The 14,888-nt window shown below is 42.8% G+C and overlaps 1 protein-coding gene across 2 annotated transcripts; it reads right to left on the bottom strand.

Annotated features, from left to right (window-relative positions):
• Window positions 1–5,220: 5,220 nt before the first annotated feature.
• On the bottom strand, window positions 5,221–12,649 carry CBLL1 (Cbl proto-oncogene like 1). 2 transcript variants are annotated; one of them, XM_065665894.1, is made up of 6 exons: window positions 12,440–12,649; window positions 9,583–9,750; window positions 9,141–9,241; window positions 8,801–8,884; window positions 7,867–7,940; window positions 5,221–7,307 (listed from the first exon to the last, which is right to left on the bottom strand). In XM_065665894.1, the coding sequence occupies exons 1-6, from the start codon at window positions 12,450–12,452 to the stop codon at window positions 6,266–6,268; spliced, it is 1,482 nt and encodes a 493-aa protein (XP_065521966.1). In that variant the 5' UTR covers window positions 12,453–12,649; the 3' UTR covers window positions 5,221–6,265. The 2 variants fall into 2 exon arrangements, with proteins under 2 accessions (XP_065521966.1, XP_065521976.1); XM_065665904.1 differs by having other exon boundaries at window positions 9,141–9,238; window positions 12,440–12,648.
• Between the last annotated feature and the right edge of the window lie 2,239 nt (window positions 12,650–14,888).

A 14,888-nucleotide genomic window follows, 5' to 3' on the forward strand; every position in this document is an offset into this window, starting at 1 on the left:
CTGCACCTGGGTAGGGGCAATCCCAAGCACAAATACAGGCTGGATGGAGAATGGATTGAGAGCAGCTCTGAGGAGGACTCAGGGGTGCTGGCTGACAAGCAGCTCGACATGGCCAAACATAAACATAAGCTATATCAATATTAGAAGATGTTTTATAATTGTTACAATGGTGAGATTCTGGAACATTCCTTCCAGTTAGAATTAGAGGAGCAAAAAAACCTGAATTACTTTTGAGAAGAGGCTTAACGTATTTATGAAAGTCATGATACCACATCACATCAGTGAAACCTGGACTTTCTGACTCAAGGCTGTTCTTTCCAGTCCTGTACTCAAGTGCATCTATACAGATTGAGACACACATCCCTAGCAAAAGCAAGTCAGTCTGGTGGAACAACACATACTGCATTTCAAAACCACATTGGATTTGCTGGCAAGCTCCAAGTTAAGAAAAGATATTCTTTCTAAATTGCATTCAAACCAAATAATTTCAATACTAATGACTCTTCTGACAGCACAGTGGGCCAGAGCATAAATCCCCCTTCCAAAAATATTCACCATTTCTTAAATGGACAAGATACCTGGACAGCCTTAACCAGAGAGCCATGTCACATGTCCCTGCCGGCTACTTACCATCCTCTTAAATCACCCCGTTCCTTATTTTTCAGTGTTGACAGCATCAGTGTTGTATTTCTGATGCTTTATGTAATTTGCCCCTCCGGGTACTGGTTATTTCTTCATTCAACTCTCTGTTACTTCAATACTAAAGTTCCTCTGGGCATTTCACCCTGATACAGATTGTAGCACATGCATCTTGTTCTGCTGTGGGATATCATGGTGATGCAGATTTACTAGCTTACTCTTGAGACAGGGACATTTGGAAACCTAGATACTTACTCGTCCTTCACTGGGCACTGTTGCTGCTTAGTTAGAGCAATACCATTACCACTTTTCAAATGTTTTACTCAAAAATAAGCTAAAAGGCAAATTTCATACCCATTTTCTTTTTGGAGGGCAGATGGGTATGGTGTTAATACATCATCACATATCCTGAGCCTATCTCTCCTCAGCACTGCACAGATGCTTGGTAACTAAGTAACAGGCATTTTACAGCCAGCAAGAGGGATGGACAACACAGAAGCCCATGGTCAAGCCTACTCTCAAACCTGGCTTTCATTTGGCGGTGCAGAAGAGATTGCCTGTGTGATAGAGAAAAATAAATTCGAAGCGATTCAGCTGTTCAAGGTCTTGGGCCCAATGGAGTGAGGATTGTGACATGCAAACCTGGTTTTTCAATTTTAAACTAAGCTTCTATTAAAGAAAATGTATCTTTAAGTACTTCACTGAAATGTCGCTCACAGTTCTCTACTCCTCACTCCTGTGCTGAGGGTGGACAGCTTTCTTTCTCACTCTACACTTGTGATCCCTTCTGCTTGCTAAGAAAATGCCTGAAAGTTCACCTGATCCAGAAATTATCTTGGAGCTACACTCCAGCATTGGCTTTCACAAGTAAAATGAAGAAAACTCATCATGTGTCGAGTGACACACACTCACAGCTATTTGACATCATTGTGTTTGTAAGCAGTTAAGATGAAGCTCTTTTGTGAAACATTACTACATAAAAATGAGAACACTCCTGCCTGTTTGCACGTATTATCACTCTTTCCATTAACAGAATTGCATTACAACCGCTCCTACCAGCACTCCAGAATCACTTGCATTGTATTATCAAAATGAATTACTAAAGGTTCAAGATTTACCAGCTTCCGGCTGCTATTCCATCCACAAATTTCCCAATGTATGTTGGATTTTTAAATCTTTTAAACTCTTGTACTCATGAACTGTGTCAAAACTGAAAACAATTAAAAAAAACGAACAAATTGATGCACCATATTGAAAGAGAACAAGGGGATACAATTCAGAGCAGGAAAAGTTGCTAAAACCTGTCTTATGGCTAAGGCAGGACCAAAAGGAACTTTAATATTCATCCTTCCCACTCACATTGTCCAAACTAAGGCAGCTAGCTCAGTTCACAAACTGGTCAGTACAAAACATCAGTGTAAATATAACATACCTGAACACAGTGAAGAACCTCACAGTTAGGAAGGCAGCATTACTACATAAAGATGATTTAACAGTTGCTACATGAAATAAAAAAAGGAATACAACTTCTACAACACTGACATTTCTTTTAAATGTAGTCAGGGTGAAAATACATAAACCTTGCGCATTTTTCTGCTGCACTGCACTCTGTAGCGTCATATATACAAACAGGAAAAGTTCAAACTTACTTCCCTCACATTCAGTATTAGGTTGCAGCTGCAATCCACTGCTCCTCCAGGTTCTCAAGCTTGGCAGCACCTTCTGTCAGCAACACATCAATGCAGGCAGAGAGAAATAACTCGCAATCAGACACCAGTTTTACAGAGCAGAAAACAGTTTAAGAACAGAGAGGTCTGTTCGGAGTCCACCTACAGAGAAAGCATATCCACAAGTGTGCTTTCAGGAACATTTGTCTCCCATAAGACAGGAGGTAGTTAGGCAGTTTTTCTCCCTTGCCGTGTGTGCAGACTCCGACATGGAATGAATACGAGTTACTCCCACTTTAGTTTTTAAGAAACAGCATTTGTCACTCCTTTGAGAGCAGTGGGTGAAAAGGAGTGGGAACTCCAGGCAGTACGGCTGTCTCATTCCTTGGATCAGATTTTGAAAAAATAATTCACATCCTTCATTTTCCTTTGTGAAGAGGCACAAGAAAATATCACTTACCACATCTGTGTCACCAATCTTCATGTCAACCACATTAAAAACCAACCGAACAAAAATAAAATGCATGTTCACACAATTAGCCTGCTTGTGGTAAAGCACGCATGGTTTCAGGCCATCCTTTAAGCAACGTTACAGACAGAATTGAAGATAATGAGAGAAGCATCTAAATCATAGATGTTTTCAAGCTATCTCCCGGTGCCCTTTCATTCATGACACGGTGGACATCAAACTCCTTTTCATTCCTTTATGTGACATTACTGGAGGAACCTACAGTGGCTGACATATCTAAATACAGTCAGGAGTTAACTTTAAAACTTGAGATCTCCTCAGCTATGCCTTGGGAGGGAGACCATTGCCACAGACAGGGGTATTCATTTACAATAAACAGAAATCAATTCAAATGTTTGTCTTTACAGGAAGATGTAAGTAGGAATCCAAAGAACTTGCAAGTACATCTCTCCATTTCTAAGACTGTCAATCACACAGTTAAATACAATATATGAATTTCTGAACTTCACACCAAAATCAGGTATTTTGCAAAAAAACCCCAACTAACTGACTGAGGTAAAAAAGCCTTCAAGTCAAAAGCAACGACAAATCATAAACCAAAACACACCCCAAGCCCCATAAATTAAATGTTAACATAAGGTTTCAAGCGACATGAACATTTTTTGACTTCGGAACTATGAAAGCATCAACAGTCCCCTTCATTACCCCTGGATGCTTCAGACTTAATAAATGAAAGAAAAAAAGGATTTAGGTCTTCCTACAAAAGCAGGACACACAAACTTGATCCAATCCTGACTACCTGAGATGACTTTTCACCAAGCCCTCTATCACAAAGTTATCACTAAACAATTCAAGGGATCCCACTGATTTTTTGCACAGTACATCACAGTCAGTATAACATACCTTTGCCTCAAATATAAAGAGAAAAAAAACTCTCGTACATTCTCTACAGTGATATATTTTGTTCTGTGCTTTTTGATAAGAGCAAAGCTGCTGTTTTCCCTCAATTAATTCAACTGCCTCAGCATTTTCAGATAAGCTCTTTATCAAGAACTTCAAGAATAGCTTTGGACCCAGAATTCTGTTTGAAACCTTCACAACTGACTGGATACGTAACACAAGCGTTCAATCTGATTTCTAAAAGACAAGCATGACAGTATTTCCTCATCACCTGCAACTGAACAGGTAATAGCCCACTGCAGAATGTCTTACATCCCAACACAGAGTGCCCTGCGCAGGTCGATGTAACTCCCTGCACAAAAGCCTGCCACATCGTACCCGCATAAACCCCCATGTGTTACCTTCTCAGCCTGAACACAACAAAGCCTGGAACCATCAGTAAGGCTGCTTAAATCAGGTATGTCAGACCTAAGTCTGCCTTTGCAGTCAAAGAATATTATTCACACGTGTATTTCTTCCCCCATGAAGTTATATGGTGTAATATAAACGTGCCTACGTCCTGCCGAGCAATTTAACAGTGACAGAAGGGGGTCCCCTTTAAAGTTCCTCATGTGCTTATTCTTAAGTTACCGAAACAAAATAACACCCACAGTCTTTTTCACCTTCATACATACTGAAATAGATTTTCAGCCAAGCCAGTAGCACAGCACACTACCACAGCCAGCCTTTTTCTTTACCAGTGTGCTTTATTTTTTAAACAAATAACTTAGTTTTCAGAGAAAGCAAACCAAACAACTCTTCCTTCGAAGAAGCGTATTACAGCTAAGCAGGCTTCTCATCAGGTGACAATTCCCAGCCATTTGTATGTCCCAGAATTTATTTGTATATCCCAGAATTTATTTGCCCATCTCTAAAGAAGTGTTTATTTGAAAGGTAGACTAAAAGATTGTCCCTTGGTCACAAGGAAATCCATGGCAATCAACAACAGAGCAAATTTGAAGAGCCCTTGCTCTGGTAACTAAAACCAGGCAGTTTATACATAAAATCACAACATTTGGCGTGTTGCACTGCCAAGCTTCATAAATTTACCACTTATAAGGCAGGGAAAGACGTTTACAAAATAAATGGTAACACTGAGGCTTTAAGATGGTTCAGATTACTCAAGAACAGCAGGGAATTACAAACCTGTGCAAAAAAAAAAACCCCACCCTGAAACCCAACAGATTTCTCCACCTAAAAGCACCACTGCTAGAAATGCAGCGTTTTGAAAAGACAAAGGTTCAGCACTAACATGGATTAAAAATGCAAAGATAAGCTCTCCAAATGACAGACTGTGCTGGCATCTTACAGGCTGGTTCTCCTATCAGCTGCACTAAAAAAAAAAAAGAGCATTGTCATTTATTGCATTTCTCTCTATAAAACATGAATTTTGGGCCAAAGGAGACCCGAGGGCCTGTTCACACTGCTACTTTTTGACAAAAGAAAACCCAGACACCTAACTCTTGTCTGTTCAGTTAAATCTTTATCACAAAATCGAAACAGATGAAGGATGTGTAGCTTTTTATTTCTTTGTATCTACATATGGGTTTTTAGACCACTTCTTCCAGGTTATCCAAATGGGAAGTTTTCCTGCTGTACATATTATATAAAGTGACAGAGGCAAACACCACTTCCCTACCTAAAATAATCTGTTTCTCACAGACATGGCAAGCCAATTCACAGCCACTTCTGCACAAACATAGCCATAGGCAAACACAAGTTTGAATTCAACGCTAGTGAACAGCATACATGTAAACAGAACCTTTCAAATCGAAACTAGCTTTAAAACAAGAACTCCATAAAGCCAAAACCCAAATTAAAAATCCCCACTAAACCCCACAATAAGCCCCACATGGCTTTATGTCATCCCCAAAGTTGTATCTCTGAACAACTTATCTTGCTGCATGAATTTAAAGAAAAAAAAAAAAAGACGAAAGAAAAAAACTGAAATGCGGTATTCTGCATGCCTGGTTATAGCCTAAATTTGTTGCAAGTAATGGTAACTGTTAGTAGGAGAAATATTTAAGTTCCCTTAGTATTTCATTACACTGCCCATTTGGAAAGTATTAGTGCTGAAATGGTGGCCCAGAACTATGTCTGTGTTAATTTCATATAAAAACCCACCACTTTTACAATCATGTTTCAATTTAATTATTGTACACAGGTTAACAAAAATGTATCACAAGTGAAACTAAACACTGGATTTAACAAAAACAATATTCAGAATGGTACAACACATGTTCATTTTCTCCAGGAAATAATATTACAAGTGTTCATCTTAGGACAATTTAGCCACACTAGAGACAGAAGTTCTGTTAAAATGCAACCGTGGTTTACTAAGCCACTTATTTTAGTACTACAGAGTATTTGAAGTCAGAGTCCTACAGCCAAGGCTTAAAATTCGTTTAAGATTCAAACCCCAAAATGTCCTACAGTCAAAATGACAGTATTTAAAAAAAACACACAACAAAATAACCCCAAAACAATTAAAAGGCTGTTGTATATAATTTTATCCTCTTCATAGCACTCTCTATTCATATAGTTGCTTGTATCATTGGTAATAGGGTCTATATCTGGCTTGATCAGGGTGGTGTGGTCCAGGAAGCGGGGCCTGAGCAGGAGGCCCTTGCATCCTTGGAGGTGGAGGTGGCCCCCTTGGAGCTGGCCATATCCCTGGACTCATTCCCCCAGGCTGTGTGAAAGGGGGACTAAGAGTTCCTTGATCTTCACTGAACTGCGGCAAAGAGTTTGGATTATAGTGATGGGGAGGGGGTGCATTTACATTTACGGGTGGGCCTCCATGCTGAGGAGGGGGAGGTCCTGGAGGAGGATGATTCATATATGGTGGCATCTGGGCAATTATATGTCCAGGTGGTGGGGTAATAGGAGGAGGAGCAGAGGTCATTGGTGGTGGAGGAGCTTGGCTATACACCATGTGAGGAGTCCCTGCTGCCTGGGGAGGGTGCTGCAGTGGATGGCTTATTGGTGGAGGTGGTGGTGGGGGTGGTGCATAATGCTGCTGTGGAGGCATAATATGATGAGGGTGAGATACCACTGGTTGACCCTGGTACTCAGGATGATGATGAGCAGGTGCAGGGGCTGGTGGAGGTGGTTCTCGAGCACCTGAACTGGAATCATCCTGAATAGGGACAGTGATTAAGTTGCTGTGTTTTCTCGTGGAGATGCGGAAGGTGTCCTGACTGACTGGGCGAGGTGGTGGTGGAGCCATTGCCATCTCTGCAGGAGGTGCACGAATGTCTTCATGTGGCTGGTTGTAATGCTCATGTGGCACATGCTGTAAAGGAGGTGGTGGCATCATGATGTGCTGCTTTGGCGGAATGTGGCTCATATGATGTTTCTCAGGTGGCATTATGAACCGCTCAGGAATTTCGGCAGGCGGTGGGGCAATAGGAGGATGTACAGGTTCAATTGGAGGCCGACTAACAGGCTTCCCAGCTCTCATATGGCGGTGGTTGATGTGAGCTTGTAAGTCCCTCTGTGACAGGTAAGTTCTCTTGCACCCTTGAACAATGCTACACATGAAGAGAGACCCTCGTACACACTGCTCGATTCGCTGCACTGGTTCATTACAGCTAAATCGTAAGAGAATATTCGTTTAGAATCATCATAGAGAGCTCTATCTGCAGTATTTTTTTGTTAAGTCAACTAGTTTACCCTAATTATGCAAATCAGAACAGACAACTTCTTCCCCACCATAGCAAAGAAAGAAACATTTCATTGATTTTGAAGTTCATCTTGGTTTTAAGCTTCCAAACACAACTATGAAAGACCATTAAAATTTCATGAGGTGGAAACTTATAGATAACTTCACTCTCTCAAATTCCCTCTGTGCATTAAGACTTACCTAGAGTCACTCTCACTAAGTAAATTAAACTGCTGTTCATTCCTTTTCAAATTAGAGTTATAACAAGTTATCTACCCAGATACTTAAACAGTAAATGCTGATCTCTTGAAATCTCAAAATATAAGATATGAAACTATAATCAACTGATGTAGTAGAGAGTATTCTTCTGCCTCTGCTAAAAAACTACACAAATAATTGCATAAATAACTGCTAACACAGTATCTAAAATAAGGTATTTAAGTTACTTTCCTACATTTCCTTTAATAACAAGTCTAGAGATAACTTACCCTGGACACATCTTGTCTCCCTTTTTCTCATGTAGTATAGCACAGTCATAGCAGAAAACATGCTTGCAAGGTATCTAGAGACAAAGAAACAGCTCTGTTTTTTTTTTCCTGTTTTTTATCTGTATATAAATATCTGTGTCATTCTGCAGAATACAGTTCCTTCCTATGGTACAAAATAATAATAACAACAATAAAGGTAGCTAATAATAAAAGTAACTAAGTTCCCTATAAGGTGAACAAGCGCAGCCCATGAACACACAGTTGGCAGTTTACACCATCTTTGCATAGAAGCTCTCTAAAACAGTTTGTGTTGAGTTCGGGTTTTTTTGGGGTAGGTTTGTTTGGGTTTTTTAATGTTGGCAAAAAAATACAGGCAAAAATTTAGGTTTTGCAATAATACCAGCAAGAACATTCACAGAAGCTGCATATGAAATCTAATTACATTTCTCTTGCTGGCAAGGAAGAAAAGTTTTAAAAGCATTAACTGTCATTAAGCCAGATCCTGAAGCCTGTTACATCACACTTAGAAATCTAATTTAATCTCAGGGATTCTGACACACTAACTTAAAAGGGACATATAAGCAAACTGTTTTCTAACATCACTGTGACTCTTAAACAGCTTCCTTTTAAAGCTAAGTGGTGTAAGGTCAAAACCCAATGAATTTGAAGGGGTTTTTTGTTGATGTTCTGATTTTTTTGATTAACATTTTCAATCTTACTTTATTACATCAGGGGGTGAAGTGATATCAGCCAAATGGAAAAAAACCTAAACACGTCAGCAACGAAGGCCACCGCTTCCATCCTGATATTCTGCTGATTTCAGCAGGTGTCTGAATAAACAGTAACTTCTAAAGGCTTCACAGAAACACAGTAAAAACTAATTTTACCTAAAGGGAAGCCATGACTGCATCTTGCACTTATAAGTTTCACTCACCATGCGTCCATACATTTTGATGGGCAATCCACACTTATCACAAAAATGGACAGGTGTATCATCCTTTTCCCCCAGCAAGTTTATCTGATAGGATAGAGAAGGGAGTGGGAAAACAAAAAACCAACATCACTCAAAGTTTCTCATTTCAATTATCATCAACACACTCACTATTTCTGAATTAGTTGAGAAGGAAGCAAGAAATGTGAGAAAGCAGAGTACGTATTTTTAATCAGTCAGTCAAAAATAAGGGAAGCACTTTTACTTAAGAAGGTATCTACCAGAACTATCTACAGCTTGGAATGATTCACAAAGATTCATGACTTCCCACCCATGACTTTACCTTATAGTCCCAAAAGATGGGTCCAGGGAATCTCCTTTGACTGCCAAACATTTCACCGCCTTTGCATTCGTATCGCTCCTCTTTGTTATATTCAAATTCTTCTGTGAAAAGAAGAAAGAAAAGAAAGACACGAGCCAACCGCCATGCTTTCCTAACTGACACCAGCTGCTACTAAAAGCATGTATCATTCTATACTGAAACCATCAAGAAATGCACTTCCAGTCTGCAGGGCCCATTCTACAGAAAGGTACAGTCAAAACACTACAACAGACTGTTTTGGGAGTGTGCACCATGTAATCCTTATAGCACAACAGCACCCAGGAATTTTAAATTTGTTTGCACTTAGAACCTTGGACTCCAAGTCTTCAGGACTGAATACGGTCTTGAACAATGCTGCAGAACAATATGCTCCCCTACAGGGCTAGTATTTATATCAATTTACCTTCATCACCAGCTTGTGTCTTCGAAGGCATCCTGTTCATATTTCTTGGAGTTCGAGGTGCAGGTTTGGTTTTATTGGTCTGTTTTGAGATAAGCTTTATAGGGATTCTTCTACGAACATCAAGACCACCCAATGATCCTGAACTATTTGTTCCTTGCAAATCATTGTCTATGAAAGGGGGAAAAAAAAGTTATGTATTTTTTTAGTTATCTAATAGTTTCCAGAAGGGTTTTAAGAAAAATAACTTTTAAAGCTTGTTTAAGACTCATACAGCATATCAAAGTTTAACCACTACAAAATAAGTATCTTCACACACAATTTCTTCTAGAAGACAAAAAAACCTGCATTGGGGAAAACTAGATTTTAGGAAATCTAGTTATAAAAATAAAGCTATTTTAAAAAGTTAGCAAGCCTGTCATTCCTCCACAAAATGAAATAACCCCAAACATTAATTGTATAGCTTCTGTCACAGCATAAATAGTACTGAAGAGTCAATTCTTTGTACAACCTTGACAACACAGAATTTCTTATGAGAAAAGGTAATTTTTACAACTTATGTAAATTCTTTATTAAAACTGGAAGGAAACTAGTTTCTTTATTAACTCACCATCTTGACATATCACTTACAAGTTTAGCATAAAGCATCACAAAAATATCAATACTTAAGAATACATATGAGTACCATTGCTAAACTGAACATTATTGTTCTCCACTATACACAGAACTCTCTTTAACCAGACTTAAGTCTGAATACCAGGCAAAGGAAGCAAAAAGTAGCCTGACACATGCATCAGTAGATACAATGCTCTGAGAGATAATCGAAAGGGGGGTATTGCAATAAGCAATACCAATGAAGGCAGTACAACTCCCTCAGCTTCCAGTGAGTCCACCTTCAACCACTGCATAGCATCTCATCCACGCAAAAACAAAGTTGTCCTTCACAAATCTACCCAGCTCACTGTTACTTAAATGGAAAATGCCATTCTGGCAGCTGTTTCAAAGCTCAGCCTTGAACGGATGTACCACAAGCTGTAACATCATGAGCCCTGCGCTCCACTTGACACAGCACTGGAATGATCAAGGCCCCAGGGGATTACAGTACTGTAACATCTGGACACTAAAATTAGGGCCCCATTAGTGTAACTCTGCACAATGCCTCACAAACTACTGTCCCCCAAAGCCTATAACCATCCCACACAATACAAGTAGGAGGAGAAACAAGAAAAAGGGGAAAAGGGATTGCCTTAAGTAGCTACCCTGGGGAACTAGGAACTGCAACAAGGTTTCAAACTGGAACTGTGACCTGACAGTCACTTTACCATAAAATCAAGAGACCTCAATTCCCCCTGACGATCAAATGTATTTATTCCTCTCAGCACTGTGGTTTACACGTTTCATGCTAAAAGGCAACATGCAAAAAGGTAAAAGCAATGAAGCCCGGTTTTACTTCTGTTCATCTGTTGCCTTGGCTTAGTCTGTCCTGCTGGGTAAAGAGGTGACCCAGCCAAGACAGCTCTCCCACCAGCCTTCCACAGAGGTTGCTGGACTAGAATGTCAGAGTTAATGATGCTAAAGCTGTGTATTTTCCACTTGTTAGGAAATGCTAGTTTCTACCAGAATACACAAAACCACACCACCACAGACCAGAAAAAGTCTCTGCAGAGCCTTAATCCATTTGCAAGTTGGAATAACTAAAACAAATCTAAAAAAAAAAAAACCACCCCAAAACCAAAAAACACCCCCCCCACACACACACAAAAAAACACCAAAAAAACAACCAAACTTGTGTATTATTTAGTCCATTAAACTGTCAATAGGAAACAATTAAGTTCTGATGCCTTTGTTCCATATGCCTTTGCAAGCCACGGGTATTTACATGAGTTAGCAGATCAACTAATCCAAACTAGCAAGTTTATTAGTCATTCATGTTTCATGAAAGGATAATAAATTCCAGTCTGTGCGAGCAGAACTACCAGAACTAAGTTCAGGAAAAAAATAAAACAAAACCAAACCAAAACCCAGCAAAATAAAACCATCCCAAAATTGCTAAGACTACTCAGAGATGCTCTAATTAGAGGTGAAACAGCCTCCTGAACAGCTACGCTCAGCAACCTTTCTTAACTTTTACCTGCGTGTTCCAGGTATTTCTTAATCGCCAATATAGCTCAAATACTACACTTCGTAAATTTATAACGCAATCTTTGCTGCGGAGAACAAAGAAAAAGCACAAAACACCCTATCAAAAGCCCCATGCCCACTCATCTATCTGTCGGATGACGCCAGCACACCAACCGGCAAAGCAACAAAGCCAAATTTAAGTATTTATGCCCGTTTCCTCTCCAGAGCACAAGCACGGATCTCGGCAAACACACCGGTCACACACCGGTCACACACCGGCCCCGCCGCCACCCCCGAGCAGCCACAGGCGCGGGCGCTGCAAACACACCGCCCCGCTTCGCGCAGCCGCCACCGACCGCGCCGGACGCCGCGCCCACCGCCGCCGCACTCCGCAGCGCACCCCGGCGCGGGTGAGGGCCACTCCGGGCGCTGGCGGCCCGTCAGCTGGGGGGGGGGGACGGAGGGGGGCGGAGGCGGGGAGGCCGCGCCTCCCCAGGGGGAGCGAGGGACGCGAGCCCAGCGCTGCGGGGACGGACTAGGCCGCGCCGCGCGGGCCGCGGGGAACCGCGGCAAACCCGGGTCCCGCCGACGTTACCGGTCGCCAGGCCGCATCCCGCCGCCACCCTGGCACCGCCCCCCGCTCGGCAGCCCCGCGGGCGGCCTCTCCCCGCCCGGCAGCGCGGAACGGGCGCAGGTGCGAGCGGGTATAAACGGGTCTCCCAGCCTCTCCCCTCCTCACCATTGTGGTCCATGGCTCGGCGCGGGGCACTGTGGGAGCGGAAGGGCGCGGCCGGAAGCAGAAGCGGCTGGGAGACGGGTGGGGGAGCGTGGAAACGTGCGCGGTCGGGAAGCGTTTGCGGGGACGTGGTTGTTGCGCGTCTGCGGAGCGGCCGTGCCGCCGCGGGACGGTGCGCGCATGGCGGAGCGCTGCTGACTGGGCCACCGGCGCAGCGGGCCCCGCGATGAGGCCGGGGAGGAGTGCGCGGCTGCCCCGCGGTGGCTGCCGGGAGGGAGGCGGTCGGGCCGCTTCTCTGGGGTACAGTTCTGTGAGCTGCGAGGGGAGCCCGGCGGGCCGCGGAGATGGCGGCCGGGCCGGGTGCCGCCCTGCGGGGAGCTGCGGGGAAAAGGGCTTTGCCTGGCGGCGGGCAGGATCCGCGCTCCGGTCAGGCGCGGGCGGGTCTGCTGTGAGTCGTCATCGGGGCCTGCCTCGGCTCCGGGGGCTCCCGCCCCTCCGGAGCGGGCTCCCGGTGGAATTCGGCTGGGTGGCCTTGGGCCGCGGCAGGGAGAGGCTCGTTAGAAACAGGAAGCGTGACCCCGTGTTTCTTGGGGAAGGGCAGAATTAAGAGTGGTCTTTCTGCTGGGGAGCCGCACCGGCGCTGCCCGCGGGCCCAGCGGGACGGCTGTGTGGTGCGGGATTCCAAGACATGGGACAGATCTAAAAGAACACGGGCTCGCTGAATTGCTGCTGGCCGGCCTAAAGTTTTACCACGGAAACGGCATGTTCCCGACAGCTGGGGCTGTAGGAACGTCGTTGACTTGATGGAACAGTGAACATCCAGGGCACCTGGAAGCGTCACAGAATCCTAATGGGATGGTGTGGGTTGGAAGGAACCTTAAAGGTTATCAAATGCCATCCCCCTGCCATGGGTAGGGATGCCTTCCACTAGACCAGGTTGCTCAAAGCCCTATCCAGCTTGGCCAGCAGCAGTAGAGCTCATTATCTCAAGAGACTACTTTGTGTTACTTCTGAAAACTTGGCAGTTTGTAAATGCTGTGTAATTAAGCGGGATACTGTCTATCACTGGAGAAAAATATAAATACAATTAAAACATAGGTTACAGGGTTTGGTGACTGGTTCACTGAAGGTCTCCAGGACTGGGACCTTGTGTCCTAACAGAGGGAGTCTCTCATTATCTTTATAGCCTTGAGATTTGAAAGCTGCCATTTAAGCCTATTGTTTGTCTTATCCCTTCAAGGCAGATAGAACAGGTTTTCTCTTTTGTCTTTGCTGTTCCTAAAAAGGCAGACCCAAGGGAAGCTGACACTGATTCCCGCTTCCACACACACACACACACCCCCCCCAATAATACGGTTTATTTCTCCATAATAAGCATTCACAAAGAGAAGAGTCTTAAAAAAACAAATATGCAGATGCATGGAGCGTGTTTTCAGTATGTACAGCTTTATTTTCTAGTTAATGGATACAATTATTATTAAAAGGGTTTTTTGGTAAAAAAACTTAAAATACATGTGCAAATTTAATACCTGGCATGCAGGGAATACTCAAAATGCATACGAAAGTATCACTTCTTCATTCTGCTGGAACAAGATGAGCACATATAGTTGCATTACTCACAGATGTTAGTACAACATTGTGGAGAATTTTAGCTTCATTGCAAAATCCGTTATTTTGGTATCCTTCATTTTGAGCGATACATAGAAAATCAAGAAGCACATACCGCCAAGGCACTGTGAAAGACATTTTAATGCCTTCTGCATGTCACCTTGTACCATTCTGTGTAACTAGGCTTTGTGTGAAATGCTGTTTTTGTGACAACAAATACAACCATGCCTGGAAGAAATATGGGGGCCAAGAATAAGTGCACTGGATAGTATTTTATCATAATTAATTCCAGCTGAAGTGTTGCATTTGGAAAGGAAACTGGAAGACAGTTGAATATTTAATTGCTTTTTATAAATACCTATATGGACAAGAACTGGAGAAGGTTCAAAAAATAGTGTAAGCCCACATTCTCTGTCAAGTAAGGATCTACACTTGAACTTCACAGTGCAGATATTCCCTTAAGGAGAAAACAATTCCACTTGCATCTTTTCCACAGTGTGTGTTCTGCACAAAAATGAGCTGAAAGCTCACTCTATCAGTCCCAGACAGAATATTTTATTTTTTACGTGGAATGTGCATCCACTTTAGAAAAGCAATACAGGCTCTGACAAACGTGGCTGGCTTTGTCCTGCTGTTTCTGGCCTTGGGCACTGGGAGCAGAACCTTATGTTCAGGTTAATTTTAGCTGGGGCCATGGCCTGTCAGGGAAGTTTTGTCACTAACGTGGGCAGAAGTGCCAACCTTCTGCATTAGGCTGACGAATGGAAAGGGAGAGAATGAGGACAGGCAGTGCTAAAAGTGTGACCTGTCAAATAAGAACAGCTGAGCCTAAGCATTAGTGTAA

The sequence above is a fragment of the Lathamus discolor genome, chromosome 1 (genome assembly GCF_037157495.1).
Source record: "Lathamus discolor isolate bLatDis1 chromosome 1, bLatDis1.hap1, whole genome shotgun sequence".
In the NCBI taxonomy this organism is placed as follows: domain Eukaryota; kingdom Metazoa; phylum Chordata; class Aves; order Psittaciformes; family Psittacidae; genus Lathamus; species Lathamus discolor.